Source organism: Lipotes vexillifer, unplaced genomic scaffold, assembly GCF_000442215.2.
Source record: "Lipotes vexillifer unplaced genomic scaffold, Lipotes_vexillifer_v1.1 scaffold970, whole genome shotgun sequence".
Taxonomy (NCBI): domain Eukaryota; kingdom Metazoa; phylum Chordata; class Mammalia; order Artiodactyla; family Lipotidae; genus Lipotes; species Lipotes vexillifer.
Genome location: NW_006783115.1, coordinates 506,689 through 522,544, shown reverse-complemented (window position 1 = coordinate 522,544; position 15,856 = coordinate 506,689). Strand labels below are relative to the sequence as shown.

Here is a 15,856-nt window from a genome sequence, read left to right as displayed (position 1 = left end):
CACTGTTTTAAGCACTAAGAATGGGGCAGTGAACAAGTACATCCCCACCAAGGGCTTATTTTCTAGTGGGGAAATATCTGAAGTATAAATGCCATTTCATTTGTTATAAGGAGTAAAAGATAATCTCCAGAGGATCTCCCCCAATCCTCTCCTGCGTTTTTCTTTTCCTTCCTTACCTGGACCATCAAATGTCTTCTTTTAAAAATCACTAACTGGCCCCTAGGTGGCACCAAAGGATGGTGAGCTCTTCTCAGAGACTAAAACCAAGGAAAGCCCTTTCAATGGCTGAAGATTCTGTTCCTAGATCACTCTCCTATCATTTTCAATCTCTGAGGACCAGGAGTCCCAATATTGGGCATTTATACATTCCACACATTTTCCTAAATGGAGAATTTCAAACTGAGTCTGAGCTGTCCAAAGCCCAGAAACTCACAGGGGGTAAAAAACATATAAAGCAAACAACACTTTCAGAAGAAAACGAATGCTTCTCTTTGTGTTTAATGGAATGCTTCAGGATGCTGACCAAAGAATACCTGCATCAGAATTACCTGGAAGAAACCAGAGTTCATAACATGCCATCCAGGTAATTATGATATATACTAAAGTTTGAGAATCAATGGAAAAATAATTCAGGGTGTGAGTCAGTTTCAGCTTTTCCGCTGACTCATTACGTATGGCACTGGGCAAGACTTTAAATCTACATTTTAGTTTCCTCAGGTGTAAAGTGAAGATAATATCAGTAGTACCCATTGTGAACTACCATTCTTGTGAAGATGAAAGAAAAGACCATAAGAAAATGCTTCAGGATATATAAATGTCATTATTATTTTTCTGTATTCAGAAGTGAATATCTGGCATATAATAACAAATCTAGATTTTATAAACTATTTAAAAAGTGACAGAAACATGATACTGAAATGGTTTTTCTATTACAATTGCAATAGAAATTACCTTTAATTAATTACCTTTAATTCATACATCTGAGTTGCTGAGATGTAAGTTGGTAAGCTGCCTATAATATTTTACACCATGGGATAAAAACATCATTCAGCTTATTAAGAGCCCATTGCTGTACCTACATAATAATGTGTAATGTGCTTTCAATTTTTAAAGTGATTTCGTATATCTTGTTCAATCCTAGTTGCAACCCTATGCAGTGGTTAAGAATTGTTAGGATTTACCCCTTTTATATATGATAGTAAGGCATTTGGGAATTGAGAGGCTAACACAAGATCATGTAATTTCTGTAAAGTAGAACTGAGGCTAAAACTCAGGTTTTTAGATTTTCAAGATTTTCCACTAAAAATGTTCAAATGAATGGCTTATGTTTTTTCAGTCTGGAATAGTATATTCCGAAGAAAATTCTTCTGCTCTATCTGGACACCATGCAATGTTTGCTTCATCTGTACAAATGACACAATATACAGTAGAGCCACATCATATGCACTTCTAGCTTATACACATTCAATAAAATGAGTTGAGCAAAAACACAAAAACAAATTTCATGGTACAGGTGATTCTGCCCACCAGTGCATTCCATGTATATACGCCTTGGAGGGAGCGTGAGATGAGAGGCACGTGGCTCACGTTCCCCTGCCCACATCACATACGGTGAGCATCTTGCCAGGCTGGGTGTGAGCTTAGGGTTGAAACATGCATACAACATATGGCCATGGTCATACACCATGGCCAAGAAACACATTTCCATACACATCATTTGAACCTACCTCCTGCGTAAGATGTGGAACCAGGGTGTATCCCCTAATAAACCCTTCCCAACCACGATCCAAGCATTCTATTTAAGTTTCAATGAAAGCACTACTGACTTCTTTAAAAGCAAGTGATCTGACTCAAATCAAAATTTTTGTGTTCATGCCCACTGACACTGAGTAAAAACTAGAATTCAAAATTTAAGTGGAGATGTTGTTAGCGTATGATATTTAATACTTTCTTAGCTTCAGTTCTTAGTTGTATAACTGGTTAGAAAATAGTGAGCATCTGTGTGTAGTGATGATAGAAGAAGAGGCTCAACTCAGCCTATGGTGATGCTTTTAAACGTTTTCATTAACAAAAAGGACTGGTAATACTCAATTTTGGCAAAGGTAGAGGAAAATAGGTAGTCTTTGCTGGTGGGAGTTATAAACCCTTAGGGCAATTTGGCAATATCTATTAAAAATTTAGGTATATACACTCTGACCCAGAAATTCTACTCCTGAGAATACTATATGCTACAAAGTACTTGCATACATGTAAAAAGATGTATACAAAGATGTTCTCTGTAGCACTGTTAGTAATATTGCATAACTTCAACAAAGTATCCAACAAGAAGTACCTCATTAAATAAATTACTATTGATGGTTAAATACACCAAATACTATTGATGGTTAAAAAGAATGAGGCAGAGTTATATGTCTTAGATAGTAAATGAAAAAAATACAAAAGAAGACAGTTATGAAACAGTATAGTGGACATTTTTGTAGGTTCAGTATCCATTTCCCCTTCTGTTGTTAACACGCTCCTCTTTTTGCTTGAGAAGCTACTCCACCCTATCTGGAATCAGAGACACTATTGAGTAAGGGAATAAGCACATTACCCAATCACGTTCTATCTCTCCTAGGAATTTGAGTCTTAAGCAGAAATGATACAAAGATGAAACATGGCTGGAGGAGGTACATCCAAATGGCAAGGTCTTGAGGAACGTCCATTAGCTCTTGCCCTCTAGGTCACGGAAGTTGCTTTCCCAGCTTGATTCTTCATCTTTTCCAGCTATGGGTCTTCAGCCCATATCCTTCCAATAAATTCCTTTGCATGCTACGTCAGCCAGAGTTTGTTTCTATTGCTTGCAAATCAAATAAACCCACTGGTACTAATGTAATCTTATTTTTGTAAAGTTAAAGTTATATATAATATATAAGCTGTACGTGTATATACATGCATACCTGAAAAAATCTGGAAATATATCTGCCAAATTAATGGTGACTGTCTCAGGGTAGAAAATGGGTGGGATGGGATTATCAAGCACCTTTCACTACTGAGTATTTTTCTATATTTGTCTTTTTTCAATGTTCTTTTATTACTTTTGTAAATAGGAGAAAAATACCTTTGAACATTTTCACTGAGGCAGCTCTGGAATAAGACTAAGCAAAGAAAAAAATCTAGACTCTTAAGAAATAAACCTTGGTATAGTTAGTTATTCTTCACTCCATTGGTTAGAACCTGATACTTACGAAGTTATGAATGTAGTTTCTATCATTTTGGGGAATAATTATCTTATATAGCTTTTATTGGCACTAATTGCCCCCTTAGCTTCGGACTTCTTCCAGATACATGACACTAGAATAAAAATAATAATTGCCAGACGAAAAAGAATCCCAAATACCTTGTTTCCAACTCGCTATTGGACTTTTTGATTTGGACTTTTTAGCCTTCTAACAAACTCAGCTTGTGTCGTACTGAATTAATCAGTTTCTTATCAATACCTCTCTCTAAGCTTCTCTGTTTCTGCCCAAATCTACATTTCCCCAAGTCTTAAACCCTAGAAATAACTTTAATTCTACCCTCATCTTTTCTCTCATATCCTGTTGTATGCCAAGTCCTGTTTATTTTATACTTCAAAATGTTTAAAACCCATCTCTCTTTTGCCAGCTACCACCATTATCTTTGTCTATACCCTATTCCTACCACCTGATCTCTTTGCTTCTAGTTTCTTCCCTCTAACTGATGTTTCTCAACCTGTTTTTCCCCTATTACTGTCCCCATCAGGAGCCTTTTTAAACTTCCCCCTTCCCAGATCATCCTCACCTCTGAAATGTTAACACCACAGATACACTGTATAGCTTTTCATGTACTATGGCCCTTCAGAGGGGCAGAAGACACTATAATACCTAAGGACCCCCTCCCCCACAAGAACCCATTTTTAACGGCCCCCCTGGGGGGGGCAATATTGCCCCCATTGACAATGCAGGCTCTAATCAATCTGTGCATCACCACCAAACTGGGCTAATCTCTGTAAAGTAGAATTTTAGCCATATCACTCACTGCCTGGCTTGAAAATGTTTAGTTTCTTTCTCTTCCAATAAGATGAGATAACACAGATAGAGCCTGAGCCTGGCCCATGATTACATGTGTTCAATAAATTTTAGTTTGCTCCACCCTTTTTTCCTCCCATTTGAATACTGCTCTCCAAAAAGCTTACACCAATTCACATTCCCATTAAATGTGCCTGAAGGCCTTGTTTCCCTCATGCAGGCTAACACTTGATATTTATCCAACTTTGATGTTTCTACCAGTGTGCTAGCTCATTTGAGGGCTTCTCGGATTACTCCAGGTCACAATGATTTCCTACTGAACTTTGCATCTGCAACCGAGTCACATTCTGTATTCCTCATCTCAGTGAATAACATCATATTCGTCCAATTTCCCAAATTAGAAACTCTGAATTCATTTTTGACTCCTCCTTCTTCTGAAATTCTCACAGCATTTGGTTTGAATTACTGTCAGTTCTGCTTCAGAAATGTCACTCAGATCTAATCTCTATCCTCACTGCTTCTTCCAGGTGGAACTAGAGAAAGGGCATCCCTAACTGACCTCAGTGTACTTTCCTTCTCACCACTCTAGGCTACCCTCACACTGAGGCAATAATTCTTCAAAACAAAGAACTCTCATTGTCATACCTCTGCTTAAAACCCTCTCATGCCCATGCAACTGCCTTCAGGCAGAAATCTAAAAGTCTTGCCTTAAGAATCAAGGCCCTCCATCCTGCTTCCCACTACTCCTGTTCTGACACTCCACTCCACACTCCCAGAACACTCAACTCCCCATCAATCACGGAATCCTCCAAGCCCTTTCATGACTATATGCCTGTGAGAGTTTATATCTATTACTAAACCTAACATATTACATTGTAATTAGTCTGTTACATGTCTGTTTCCCCTCTTAGACTTAGGGCTACTTGAAGGCAGGGAGGATGGCTTCTCAATAGCCCTGGCATCTCTAGCACAGTGCCTGGCACAAAGAAGGCACTCCGTAAGTGCTGGATGACGGAATGAATTAACATAACTGTAGAGCACCATTATGTTATTTGTTTCATGGAGAGTCACAAAAACGCAAGTCTTTGACAAACAGGCTAAAAGCAAAAATTCTCTATTCTACTTCTTTTGATTCTCCACTGCATGCTATGGCTTATAATAGGTGTTCGAGAAAACTCTATTACGTTTACTTGGAAAAGGTTGATTCCTTGTTCTATAAATGGGCTTTCTCTTATCAGTGGTAAATTCATTCCCTGGCACTTTTGTGTACCTACTTTGTGTCTGGCACAGACTGCACTGATGCCTGTACAGGTTAAGGATATAGGAATGGACAAGACAGACATAGTCATGATCCTCACAAAGCTTACTGCTTTTTAAGTCAGTGACAGTGGTTATGAACAAAATAAATACCTCCCGAATGTTCTGCTGCTCCACCTCATGCCGCTTGATCATTATTTTCCTCTTGAAGAAACGACAGTTTTTATCGTAGTACAGTCTCTGCTGAGTGAGAAGGTGGGCTTCCTCTTCAGCCTGTGTGTGCTGCAAGTTCTCTTTATGCTTGGATATCCGCTCCTGCTTTTCTTTCTTGGGTGTGCTATGGTCCTCATTCATCTCCTTTACAAAAGCAGACAAAAACAAAACCCCAAAGAACATGCCAGTCTCATCAGGCAAAAAGAAATATAACAACAGTTCATTGCAATGCAGATTAAATTATTTTGAAAGCAACTGAGAATGTAAGGTCAGAAACGCTTGGTGTTGCACACACACTCCCCCCCACCTCCCTTTTTTCTTATCAATTGAGAGGGAGACTTGTTAGTTTTCATGTCTTTGGCTTCTCATGCTCAGAAATTATGAGTTCACTCATTAAATCAACACACACTTATTGAGTTCCTATCTTGCAACAGGCACTGTGCAAGGCACAAGGATACAATGATTAGCAAAAGAATATGGTATCTGCCACCATGGGGCTTTACAGTCTAGAATCAAAAATCAATCAAAGAACCACAGAAACGAACTGAAGATTACCGTGATAACTACCGTGCAGCTGAAGTACTTGGTTCAAAGGATGCTGAATAAAAAATATTTGATCTTGGTAACAGCTAAGCTGAAATTTGAAAAATCTGTAGGAATTAACCAGCGAGAAAGGAGAGGGAAGAATACTCTGGGCAGAGGAAACAGCCTGAGCAAAACCCTTCGGGTGGGTTAATGGAAACATGGTACGATCAAGGAACCGACAGAAGGCCAGGGTGGGTGGTGCAGCGTGACATGAGATGAGGCTGGACAGGCAGGCAGGACCGCTACCGGACCTTACAGTCCAGGTCAAGGGCGCTGAGTTTCGGCACAGGGGAAACGCATTTTATATACGTGTGGGGGTGTCATAACGAGGTGTATTCGAAAAAGACGATTCTGGCTGCCACATGGAGAACAGGATGAAGGAGGCAAGAGCACGTCCACGGAGACAGCTAGGAAGCTATTACAAAGGTCCAGGCGAGAGACGATCGGGGCTTAGACAGAGGAGGTGGTGACAAGATGGAGAGAAGTAGGCAGATGTCACAGACAGGAGGTAATGCTGCAAATGTCACTAGTTTGAATTTCAGGAATGAGCATTCTTTATTTGATATTAGAGGGTAAATACACCACCTATATTTTCAAAAGGAGAAAGTTCATAATTGTTTCAGACCATATGGGTAAAGGGAAGAAAGCAATAAATCAGAACAGTTAAGAAGATGTTAGTCTATGGGGAAAGTAAGAAGACCACTTTTAGAGAAAGTACAGGGCACCCTTCTTTGTTCATACTGTTCACACCCACAAGCTGGACCTATAATACTTGGTTAACTACTCAGTTGAAATCTCCTTTAATTACTAATAGCTATTTTACTTGATGTTTTGTGATGTGGCCATCACACACTACTTAGATTGTTTTTGCACTTAGCCAAGAAGTCTTTGTAAATCAGCATCCAACTTTCCTGTTCCAGTGAAATCTCAAGTGAAATATTAGAATCAATGAGAGCAAGAGCTGTCTGCAGCATGGAGTAAGCTGGGATCAGCACAGGAAGGCTGGCGGACTCATCTCTTGATGCCATGACTTCAATCCTAGGTTTGGCATTAACCACTATGTTGCACACCCAAATTCAAATACGATCATAAAAATTCACTCCAAAATCAAGGATAAATTATTTCTGGACCATTCATCATTCTGTATTGCCCACGCCCCTGTTATCTATCAACAGTAGGGGTAACGGATATTGTTTTGTCATCCCAAGGACGATATCTTTTATATCAATATCTAAACATACATGCCATTTTCAATAGTCTGAACTAAGCTTTACTTCATAAGTTGTAATACTAGCTTTGCATAGAAAGGCTTATAGAGGCGATCTTAAATTGGGTGTAGGCTTGTTTTTCTCCATGAGCATGTTGAAAGTCTTGTACATTTAGGCCTGTGGTCTCTAAAACTCATAAAACTGAGTATGGTGAACCAAAAATAGCCCTATTCCTGAGGACAGAGCGGGGACTTTTGAATGCTGTTCTGTGGGAAAACCTTCTAAAGATGGAGTTCATGCAAATCTCCAAATACCTTAGTGGTACAAACGCTCAAAATAGTGGTTGCAGCCATAAAGTATGGCCTCCAGAGCATGAGTGAACACATGGAGTTAGAAATAAGAAAATCTTCAGTTGAGAAAATTCCAAAATTTCTTATTGAAAAATCAAGGTTATCTCTGTGATCCAGCAACATCTTTCTATTATGATATAATAATCAAGATCAAACAATAACTAAAAGAAAATGGAGAGCATGTGAGTCTTCTTGGTTTGGCTATTTTTCTCTACAACCTGGTTTTCTAGACCTTACAGTGTCAGAGATTCTTTCCATTCTGGCAGTGTGGAGCAGATACAAATTTCTGTTGGTTCCAACAATTACCAGTGATTCATCTGGGCAGGGCAAAAGATCCTGAGGCTCACCCCAACCCGCTTGCTTTCACTTCCTAATTAAAAAAGAATTGGAGAGGAATCTTGCTAAGTCCCATATTGTTAACTTAGAATATGAGCTCAAATGAATGATTTCATACATTAAATCAATGTCCCATCTGAATGCTATTAAACCTTAATACACTACTAGTCCACAAATAAGAAGTCCTAAGTCTCATGAGAAGGAAAGTCTATGGAACTACAGGCAATTCACCTGTAAGTACTGGTAAAAGGAGAAGTGAAGAAATTTGAGCTTTAAGATCAAACTGCAATTCTTCAAGGGGACTTTCTAAGTCCACTAGAGGTCGTCAACCAAACATTCAAGAATTAGTCACTCATTTATCGAATATTCACATGTACCAGACACAGGGATACAGTCACGAGCCAAGAAAAAAAAAAAAAGACATGGTCTTTTCTCTTACTGCTTACTATCTAGTAGGGTAAAATAGCTCAAATAATCACTAAAAAAATATATATATTTTTTCCAATCATAGATATATGATTGAAAATTAGTGTTGTAAAACCAGAAGCACCTGTCTTGGTCAAGGCAGTCAAGCAAAGGCTTCCCTGGGGAAGTGAAATTTAAGTTATGGTACTAATAAGCAATCCTTAGTCTTAAAAGGAGGTTGGGAAGGGACTGGAAGTGGGGGTGGGGAGAGCACCCTGGTGGAAGGAAGAGTGAGAGCAAAGACCATGGAGAAGGTCAGAGCTTGATGCGTTTGAGGAGCCAAAAGCGACCACAGTGGCAGAAGCAGCACTAAGTCAGGGGCAGGGTAAGCAGGTGGGGGGAACGTTGGTGTGAGACGAGAGTGGAGGGGAGGCGGGTAGCTGACCGCATATGGACTTCTAGTATTTTGATCTATCCTAAGCGCAATGGGAAGCCAATGAATATTAAAATCATGAAGTGATATGATGAGACTCATGGTTTGAAAAGACCACTGGCTGAAGTGTGGAGAACAAACCAGAAGTAGGCAAGAATAGTTCAGAGTTAGGCCAATGGTTTCTGAAGTGTGGTGCGTGGACCAGCGCCATCAGCATCACGTGGGAACTTGTTAGAAATGCACATTTCAAACTTCACCCCAGATCCACTGAATCAGAAAATTTAGTGGTGGGTTAGCAATCTGTTTTAATAACCACTTCAGGTGATTCTACTGGAAAGTTTGAGAATCAATGGGTTACACTATTGATCACAATGTAAGACGAAGCAATTTTAAGTTCTAGCCATTCCAATGGCAACTTGATGACTACAAACTATCGGTATTCTTACCTCTTTTATTTTTTCCTTACAAATCTTATACTGCTTCTTCTGACTTTCTAAGAAAGTTGTCAAGTCTTTCTTCTGCTGGGCCAAGATCTGCTGCTGGAACTTCTTCTCATCTGCTGCAGCTACCTTTGCCTGATAAAGTAACAAATGTAATATAGGATGAATTGTTCTTCACACAGAATTCAGCTATCTATATTCTCGAATGCATTAAAAGAGTCCAAAAGTATTTTTGAACAAACAATGAAAACACAGATAAGTAAAAGCCTGTTTTGATTCTCCTGTATCTTAAAACAGACAAGAAAAAAAAATGGAAATTTTTACCAGTGAAAAATATATTCCCAATTATGGGAAAAACATGAAGGTAAACCATAAACATGTTTTATTGAACACATACAAAATACATGGTATGAAAGGTGAACTAAGGATTATAATAAAAGATTTTTATCAAATTGTTGGTGGCCTAAGGGTTAAATTATAAAAATGGATAAATAACGATGACTGGCCAGTTTTTTTCCAAGAATTTAACTCTCTAATTGGTTATTTCAACTATCAGATTTTTGAATGGGGTCATCTTTAGTATAATAGGCAAAGTTAATGACATTTTGCTTCCTGAGGCAACTGCTATAATCCACAATAGTTGGATATCAGGACATTTTGGGGGCTCCTAAATGGATAGAAAACAGACCAAACAAAAGATGACCCAATCAAAAGAAAGCGACCAAATCTAAGTTTCAGGGAACCATCTAGACGAAGCACATATGTACGATGAGATACTTAGGGAACAGAGAGAGAAGTATGCTTTATGGTTCTTTCTATGGATCTTTTCACCTTTAGCTTCTATTATCAACAACTCTTCCATTATGAACAATTCTTTCCACATATTTACCAAATCAAATTCCCAGGAAAGACTCTGACTGGTTTATTTAATCAACATCGCCCCTGTTTGGGCAGAGGTTTTCATGCCAGACTGCCTCATAGATTGATGGCTGTTTGGGGCAATGCTTCTACAATTCTGATGTTCCCTTCCACGTAGAGAGAGAGAGAGAGAGCGTAATTACTGAAACACTCGGGCACCCTGCCCCAGCCACTCCATCCCCAGGGAGCACAAATTCACTCCTGCTTTTCCATACTATGTAAGTCTCATCGGGGGTGGGGATGGGGAAGGCGACTGGTTTAGCACTGCCAGTGCCTAGGTGGGCAAGTCTGTTTAATTTTGTTCGGTATTATTAGGCCTGTTTCCATTCAGATATAAATCACTTCTCCTATCTAATATTTATCAGTAATAAAGTGATATTTTGACTCAATCTCCATTACCTTCTTGTCTGTTTTTAAAATTAGTAGAACCTGGATGGGAAAGAGAGATGGTCCCTAGAAGACCCAAGCAGTAGCCAGATCAATTACTTGCTGCCATTGGTCAGGTGCCCATCCCTAGTCCAATCAGCTGTAGGCAGGGATTATTGCCACTGAAAGGGACTATTTGTAGAGCAGTTTTCTTTTGAAGAGGACTGTGGGTGAGGCAGGCACAGTAACAGACCTGAGTGGTCCAAGTTTCCATAGGATAGAAGCATGTTGGTTCTTTTTATGTGTATCACACCCCCATCAGGGGAATGATGCTCAGAATATATCTGAATGGACAAGAATGCAATATATACTTTCAGTTACTCTCTTAACTTTTAATGACAATTTTAAGTAGCCCCATAAAACCTGGACCCCCTTCCCCAAAGCAGTACTGTCTCTCCATCCCCAAAAAGCACACCACTCCCGCCTCCAGATCGCAGGACGCTGCGGACTGGAACAGGCTTGGCTTGGCTGTGGCAGGAGGGCATGTGTGCGCATACTGACCTCCTTTTCTATGATAGCCACTTGCTTCTTGGCCAGCTTCTCCAGCTCGATGGACGAGTTGTTGGCATGTGTCTCCACCTCCTTCTGTAGCTTGAGGCGGTGCTCGTCCATCTCAGCCTTCAGCTTATTCTCCAGGGCGATCAGCTGCTTCTGGTGCTGGCGCCGCATCCGCTTATAACCTGACATCTGTTCCCGCAACTCGTTCTCCTGCTCATGCTCATGGATCTGTCGTGTAACCTGATTTGGGTTGGGGAACAGAACTCAGGTAACCAGATTCGTGGAAGAGAAACTTTCAGGCAAAGCAGAAGGACCCTCTGGCATAATTTTATTTCTCACTTTCACCATCAATTTAATTACCATTTCCTGAACACTCACATGTACCAGGCACTGAGTTGGGTACTCTTTATATTATCTCTAATCTTACAAACCATCTCATTCACTTATTCATTCTATTCACTCATAAGGTAGTTTGTTAACACCACCATTTTATAGATGAAGAAATTGAGACTTAAGGGAATTGGGCCTCTCACTGTTGTGGCCTCTCCCGTTGTGGAGCACAGGCTCCGGACGCGCAGGCTCAGCGGCCATGGCTCACGGGCCTAGCTGCTCCGCGGCATGTGGGATCTTCCCGGACTGGGGCACGAACCCGTGTCCCCTGCATCAGCAGGTGGACTCTCAACCACTGTGCCACGAGGAAAGCCCCTTTACACATTTTTGATATATCATAATGTATATCCTGAAGGTCACATAGCTAATAAGGATTAGAGCTAGGATGCAGACCCATTTCTGTCAGATTCCAGAGCCATGCTATTTCCACTACACCAGGATTTGTCAACCTTGGCACTACTGACAATAGCCAGACAATTCTTGGTTTTGAGAGGCTATCTTGTGCATTGTACGATGTTTAGCAGCATCCCTGGCCTACCCACCAGATGCCAGTAGCACGTCCCAAGTCAAGACAATATTAAAAATGTCGGGCTTCCCTGGTGGCGCAGTGGTTGAGAATCTGCCTGCCAATGCAGGGGACACGGGTCCGAGCCCTGGTCTGGGAAGATCCCACATGCCGCGAAACAACTAGGCCCATGAGCCATGACTACTGAGCCTGCGTGTCTGGAGCCTGTGCTCCGCAACAAGAGAGGCCATGACAGTGATAGGCCTGCGCACCGCAATGGAGAGTGGCCCCCACTCACCACAACTAGAGAAAGCCCTCGCACAGAAACGAAGACCCAACACAGCCAAAAATAAATAAATAAATAAATAAATTAAAAGTCTAAAAAAAAAAAATGTCTGTAGACATTGCCAAATGTCCCCTGGCGGGCAAAATCCCTCTGGTTGGGAAGCGCTGCACTATAGCATATTGCTTATTTGTTTCTTTTTAAAGATCATGTCTCTAACAGTCATAGGAATCTTGAATATCCTTTAAAATAGTTTGAACAAGATTTATTTCCGATTCTTAACACGAATGGAGTGAGAGTGAGAACGACCTCTCTCCTTTTAAATCATCTGTCTCCTTCCTCCCCTTCCCCACAAAAGCAATATTAACAAATTATATACACTCCCGTGGCCTCCTAAAGAGGAGAAAAGATTTCTATGATTTTTGGATGGTTACTTTTTTTTTTTTGTGGTACGCGGGCCTCTCACTGTTGTGGCCTCTCCCGTTGCAGAGCACAGGCTCCAGAGATGCAGGCTCAGCGGCCATGGCTCACGGGCCCAGCTGCTCCACGGCATGTGGGGACTCTCAACCACTGCGCCACCAGGGAAGCCCCAGACGGTTACTTTTCTTAGTAATTTTTCCTTAATCCATTCTCAAGTGAATATCCAACAAACTGAAGACTGCAAATGTAAATTTCGGCATCTCCTGTTTCTTTCTATTAAACCTTTTCCGATTTTCCAGTCCTTCCTTTAATTTATGACCCCTCATTACTGTCCTGTTCACTTCCTTCTAATCATCCCATTTTAGTAGAAAACCTTAATTACACAATTATCACTTTAGTTTTGTTTTACACTAAGTAATTCAGTCACTCTGATCTACTACTATAAGACACTTCTCCCCAAGCTAACCCTCAAACAAGTTTTACTGGAAATTTTCATGCTGCTATTAATTCTTTCTACTATTTTCAGTTTGTGGGTCAAAGTGCATTTTGTACAAAGTACAGTTTGTTTCTTTGCTCTTTTTAGAAGGTATCCCTGCATACTAGACTGAGTCCTTACTATCAAGAGAGTACTATTCTGTAACTGGATAGTATTATCAAAGTATACCATTAAACATAAGCCGAACTTTGAAACCTTTCCAGCTGAACCTAACACTAGGTTTCTTATATTCATTTCTCTTTTCTAAAGGATAATCTTCTTTAAGGATGAGGAGTAAGAACAGAAGATACTTCAAGACAAAGAAAAAAAAAAAAAAAGGGATAGCATCACCAAAGAGGCACCTAAAACTCTAAAGAAAATAATAATGTTTTGTCATCATTATAACATGTTTTTTTTTTTAAGTACTTATTTCATGATAAAAGGAGGAAGTAGTTAGAAACAACGCATGTGTTTCACTTTCTCATACTTGTGCCTTTCTGAAGTTTAATTACAGGGAAAAAAAATTCCAGTCACAGAAAGGATACCAGTTAGTCCTTTTTGCATTCACTTCTTTTTCAGACAAATATGGCAGTAAAGTGTCTGTTCTTGGGTAATGGGTTTGAGACGTGTTTTACCCATAAACTTATTTTTTCTTATTTGAGCATCCCTTCTTTAATCAGATTCCCAAAGCTGAGGCATGGCACACTCCACAGCCATCATGACACATTTAAAACTTGCCAGCAGAATGTTTGACTGGCTTGTGGTCGATAAAACATTCTCAGGATGGCCATTTCCTTAAAGCAGGCAGCCCCAAGATAAAGCGGAAATGACTTGTGTCAAGAACATTTTCTATCCTAATTGGTGGGTGAGTCCCTGTGAAGAGGATGGTCCTACCGCATACCAGATCATACAAGCATGTGGCAGAGACAAATTACAAGCTCACCATGCTATCATTGTACAGCACTGAATGCCAGGAGAGACATTTTGCTTGTAAATGAGAATGCTTCCCATAATTTGGATAATCACTTTCTTAAACTCGTAATATACCACCTTTCATTTGTTACAACTATAATTTCTAAGTTTCAAAGTAATTGTCTTTTCAGGTACATTTAGAAATATTGAGTTTTAGAATTCCATTCTCAAGCTAGATAGATGAATTTAAATAAAAGTATAACAACAGTTTGTTCATGAAGTCTAACATGAAGTACATAAAAATATATTATTATACAGTTATGTATACCATGTGTGTTTGTTTTTTTTTCCCATGTGTGTTTTAAGTTTATACTTCATGCCTTATGAATACGCTATTTGGTCAACAGAATTAAAAATAGCTCATGATTTTAATCATGCTTTATGGTTTACACAATGTGCTTTCACATGTAATTTACCTCTTTAAGTTTTATAAAGCCTGGGATTTGAACTAAGGTCCTAGGCTCTTGAATTGCCTGAGGAAATTCACATCACCAAGGCAGAAAAGAAATGAAGCTTTCTGTTAAAAAGTAAGAGGAAATCAAACACCCAAAAAAGTGAGTGCTGGAGAGAGTTAAGTCTAAATTACAAACTGAATAACTCTAAAAATTTGAGGAACTTATAGAAATGTAGTGACTGGCTTTTACAATGGTAGTCTCAAAAATGTGATCAATGAAAAATGGGCCGCATCATCTTGCCACGCTTAGTAGGTTGCTAGGAGACAAATCTCATTCCATCCCTCACTATATAACTGATCTTGGGCAAATTACATATAACTTCTTGAAGTCTCTCAAAATTTTGAAGAGGAGCTATTGCTATGATGAGATAACACTTGTGCCTAGCAAGGTGTCTGACACATAGGAGATATTCTATACGGGTTGGTTTCCTTCTTCTGCCAAGCTAAGAGTAATAGGTTCCTGTTCCCCCTCAACTAAGCATTTCTGGTGATGGGGACATAGACCAGAAGTGGATCCAAGAGAAAGGCCGGTTTAACAATAAAACTGTACTTATATCCAGGTTGTGGATTACAAGTATATATAATTTCAGCCTCTGAATTAACTATTTCATATACCTGGAATAATATATAAAAATAAAGAACCATAAAGGAAGGCTGAACTTTTTTCAGAAAGTTTCTACATCCATTGCATTCCACCCTACTTAATTCCAGCAAAATTTGGCCCTAAAACAAACCACTTCATCCGAAGTGTACTGTATGCCTACCAAGTACAGAACACCGCACTAGAAGGCTAATAAGCAACTTACTGAAGATAAAAGAGGAGGAGGGTAGCTGATAATGTTACCCTCTTGAGAGATCAAAGTCAACTTATAAGATTAGTTATGTGTAAGAAACCAAATAATGCATATGATAAAACTGGCTACCTCAGCACTTAGAACAAATAAAATTTATAGCAAGTTCTTAAAAAGAATACAGTGAGTCACAATTTGGCATTAGAAATCTGACATTCCACTCTTTAGAACACCTAGGGAAAAAATGTTTTAAATTCATAATAAAAGTAATGACTGGGGCTTCCCTGGTGGCGCAGTGGTTGAGAGTCCGCCTGCCGATGCAGGGGACGCGGGTTCGTGCCCCGGTACGGGAAGATCCCACATGCTGCAGAGCAGCTGGGCCCGTGAGCCATGGCCGCTGAGCCTGTGCGTCCGGAGTCTGTGCTCCGCAATGGGAGAGGCCACAACAGTGAGAGGCCCGCATACCACA

The 15,856-nt window shown here is 39.9% G+C and overlaps 1 protein-coding gene across 2 annotated transcripts in view; it reads right to left on the bottom strand.

The window, feature by feature from the left end:
- TAOK3 (TAO kinase 3) overlaps window positions 1–15,856 on the bottom strand; it is a 96,319-nt gene that overhangs the window by 11,710 nt on the left and 68,753 nt on the right. For both annotated transcript variants that reach the window (XM_007455844.1, XM_007455845.1), the window contains exons 14-16: window positions 11,101–11,337; window positions 9,262–9,390; window positions 5,439–5,642 (exon numbers count right to left, since the gene is read on the bottom strand). In XM_007455844.1, coding sequence (XP_007455906.1) covers window positions 5,439–5,642; window positions 9,262–9,390; window positions 11,101–11,337 — 570 coding nt within the window. The remainder of the gene's footprint in view (window positions 1–5,438; window positions 5,643–9,261; window positions 9,391–11,100; window positions 11,338–15,856) is intronic.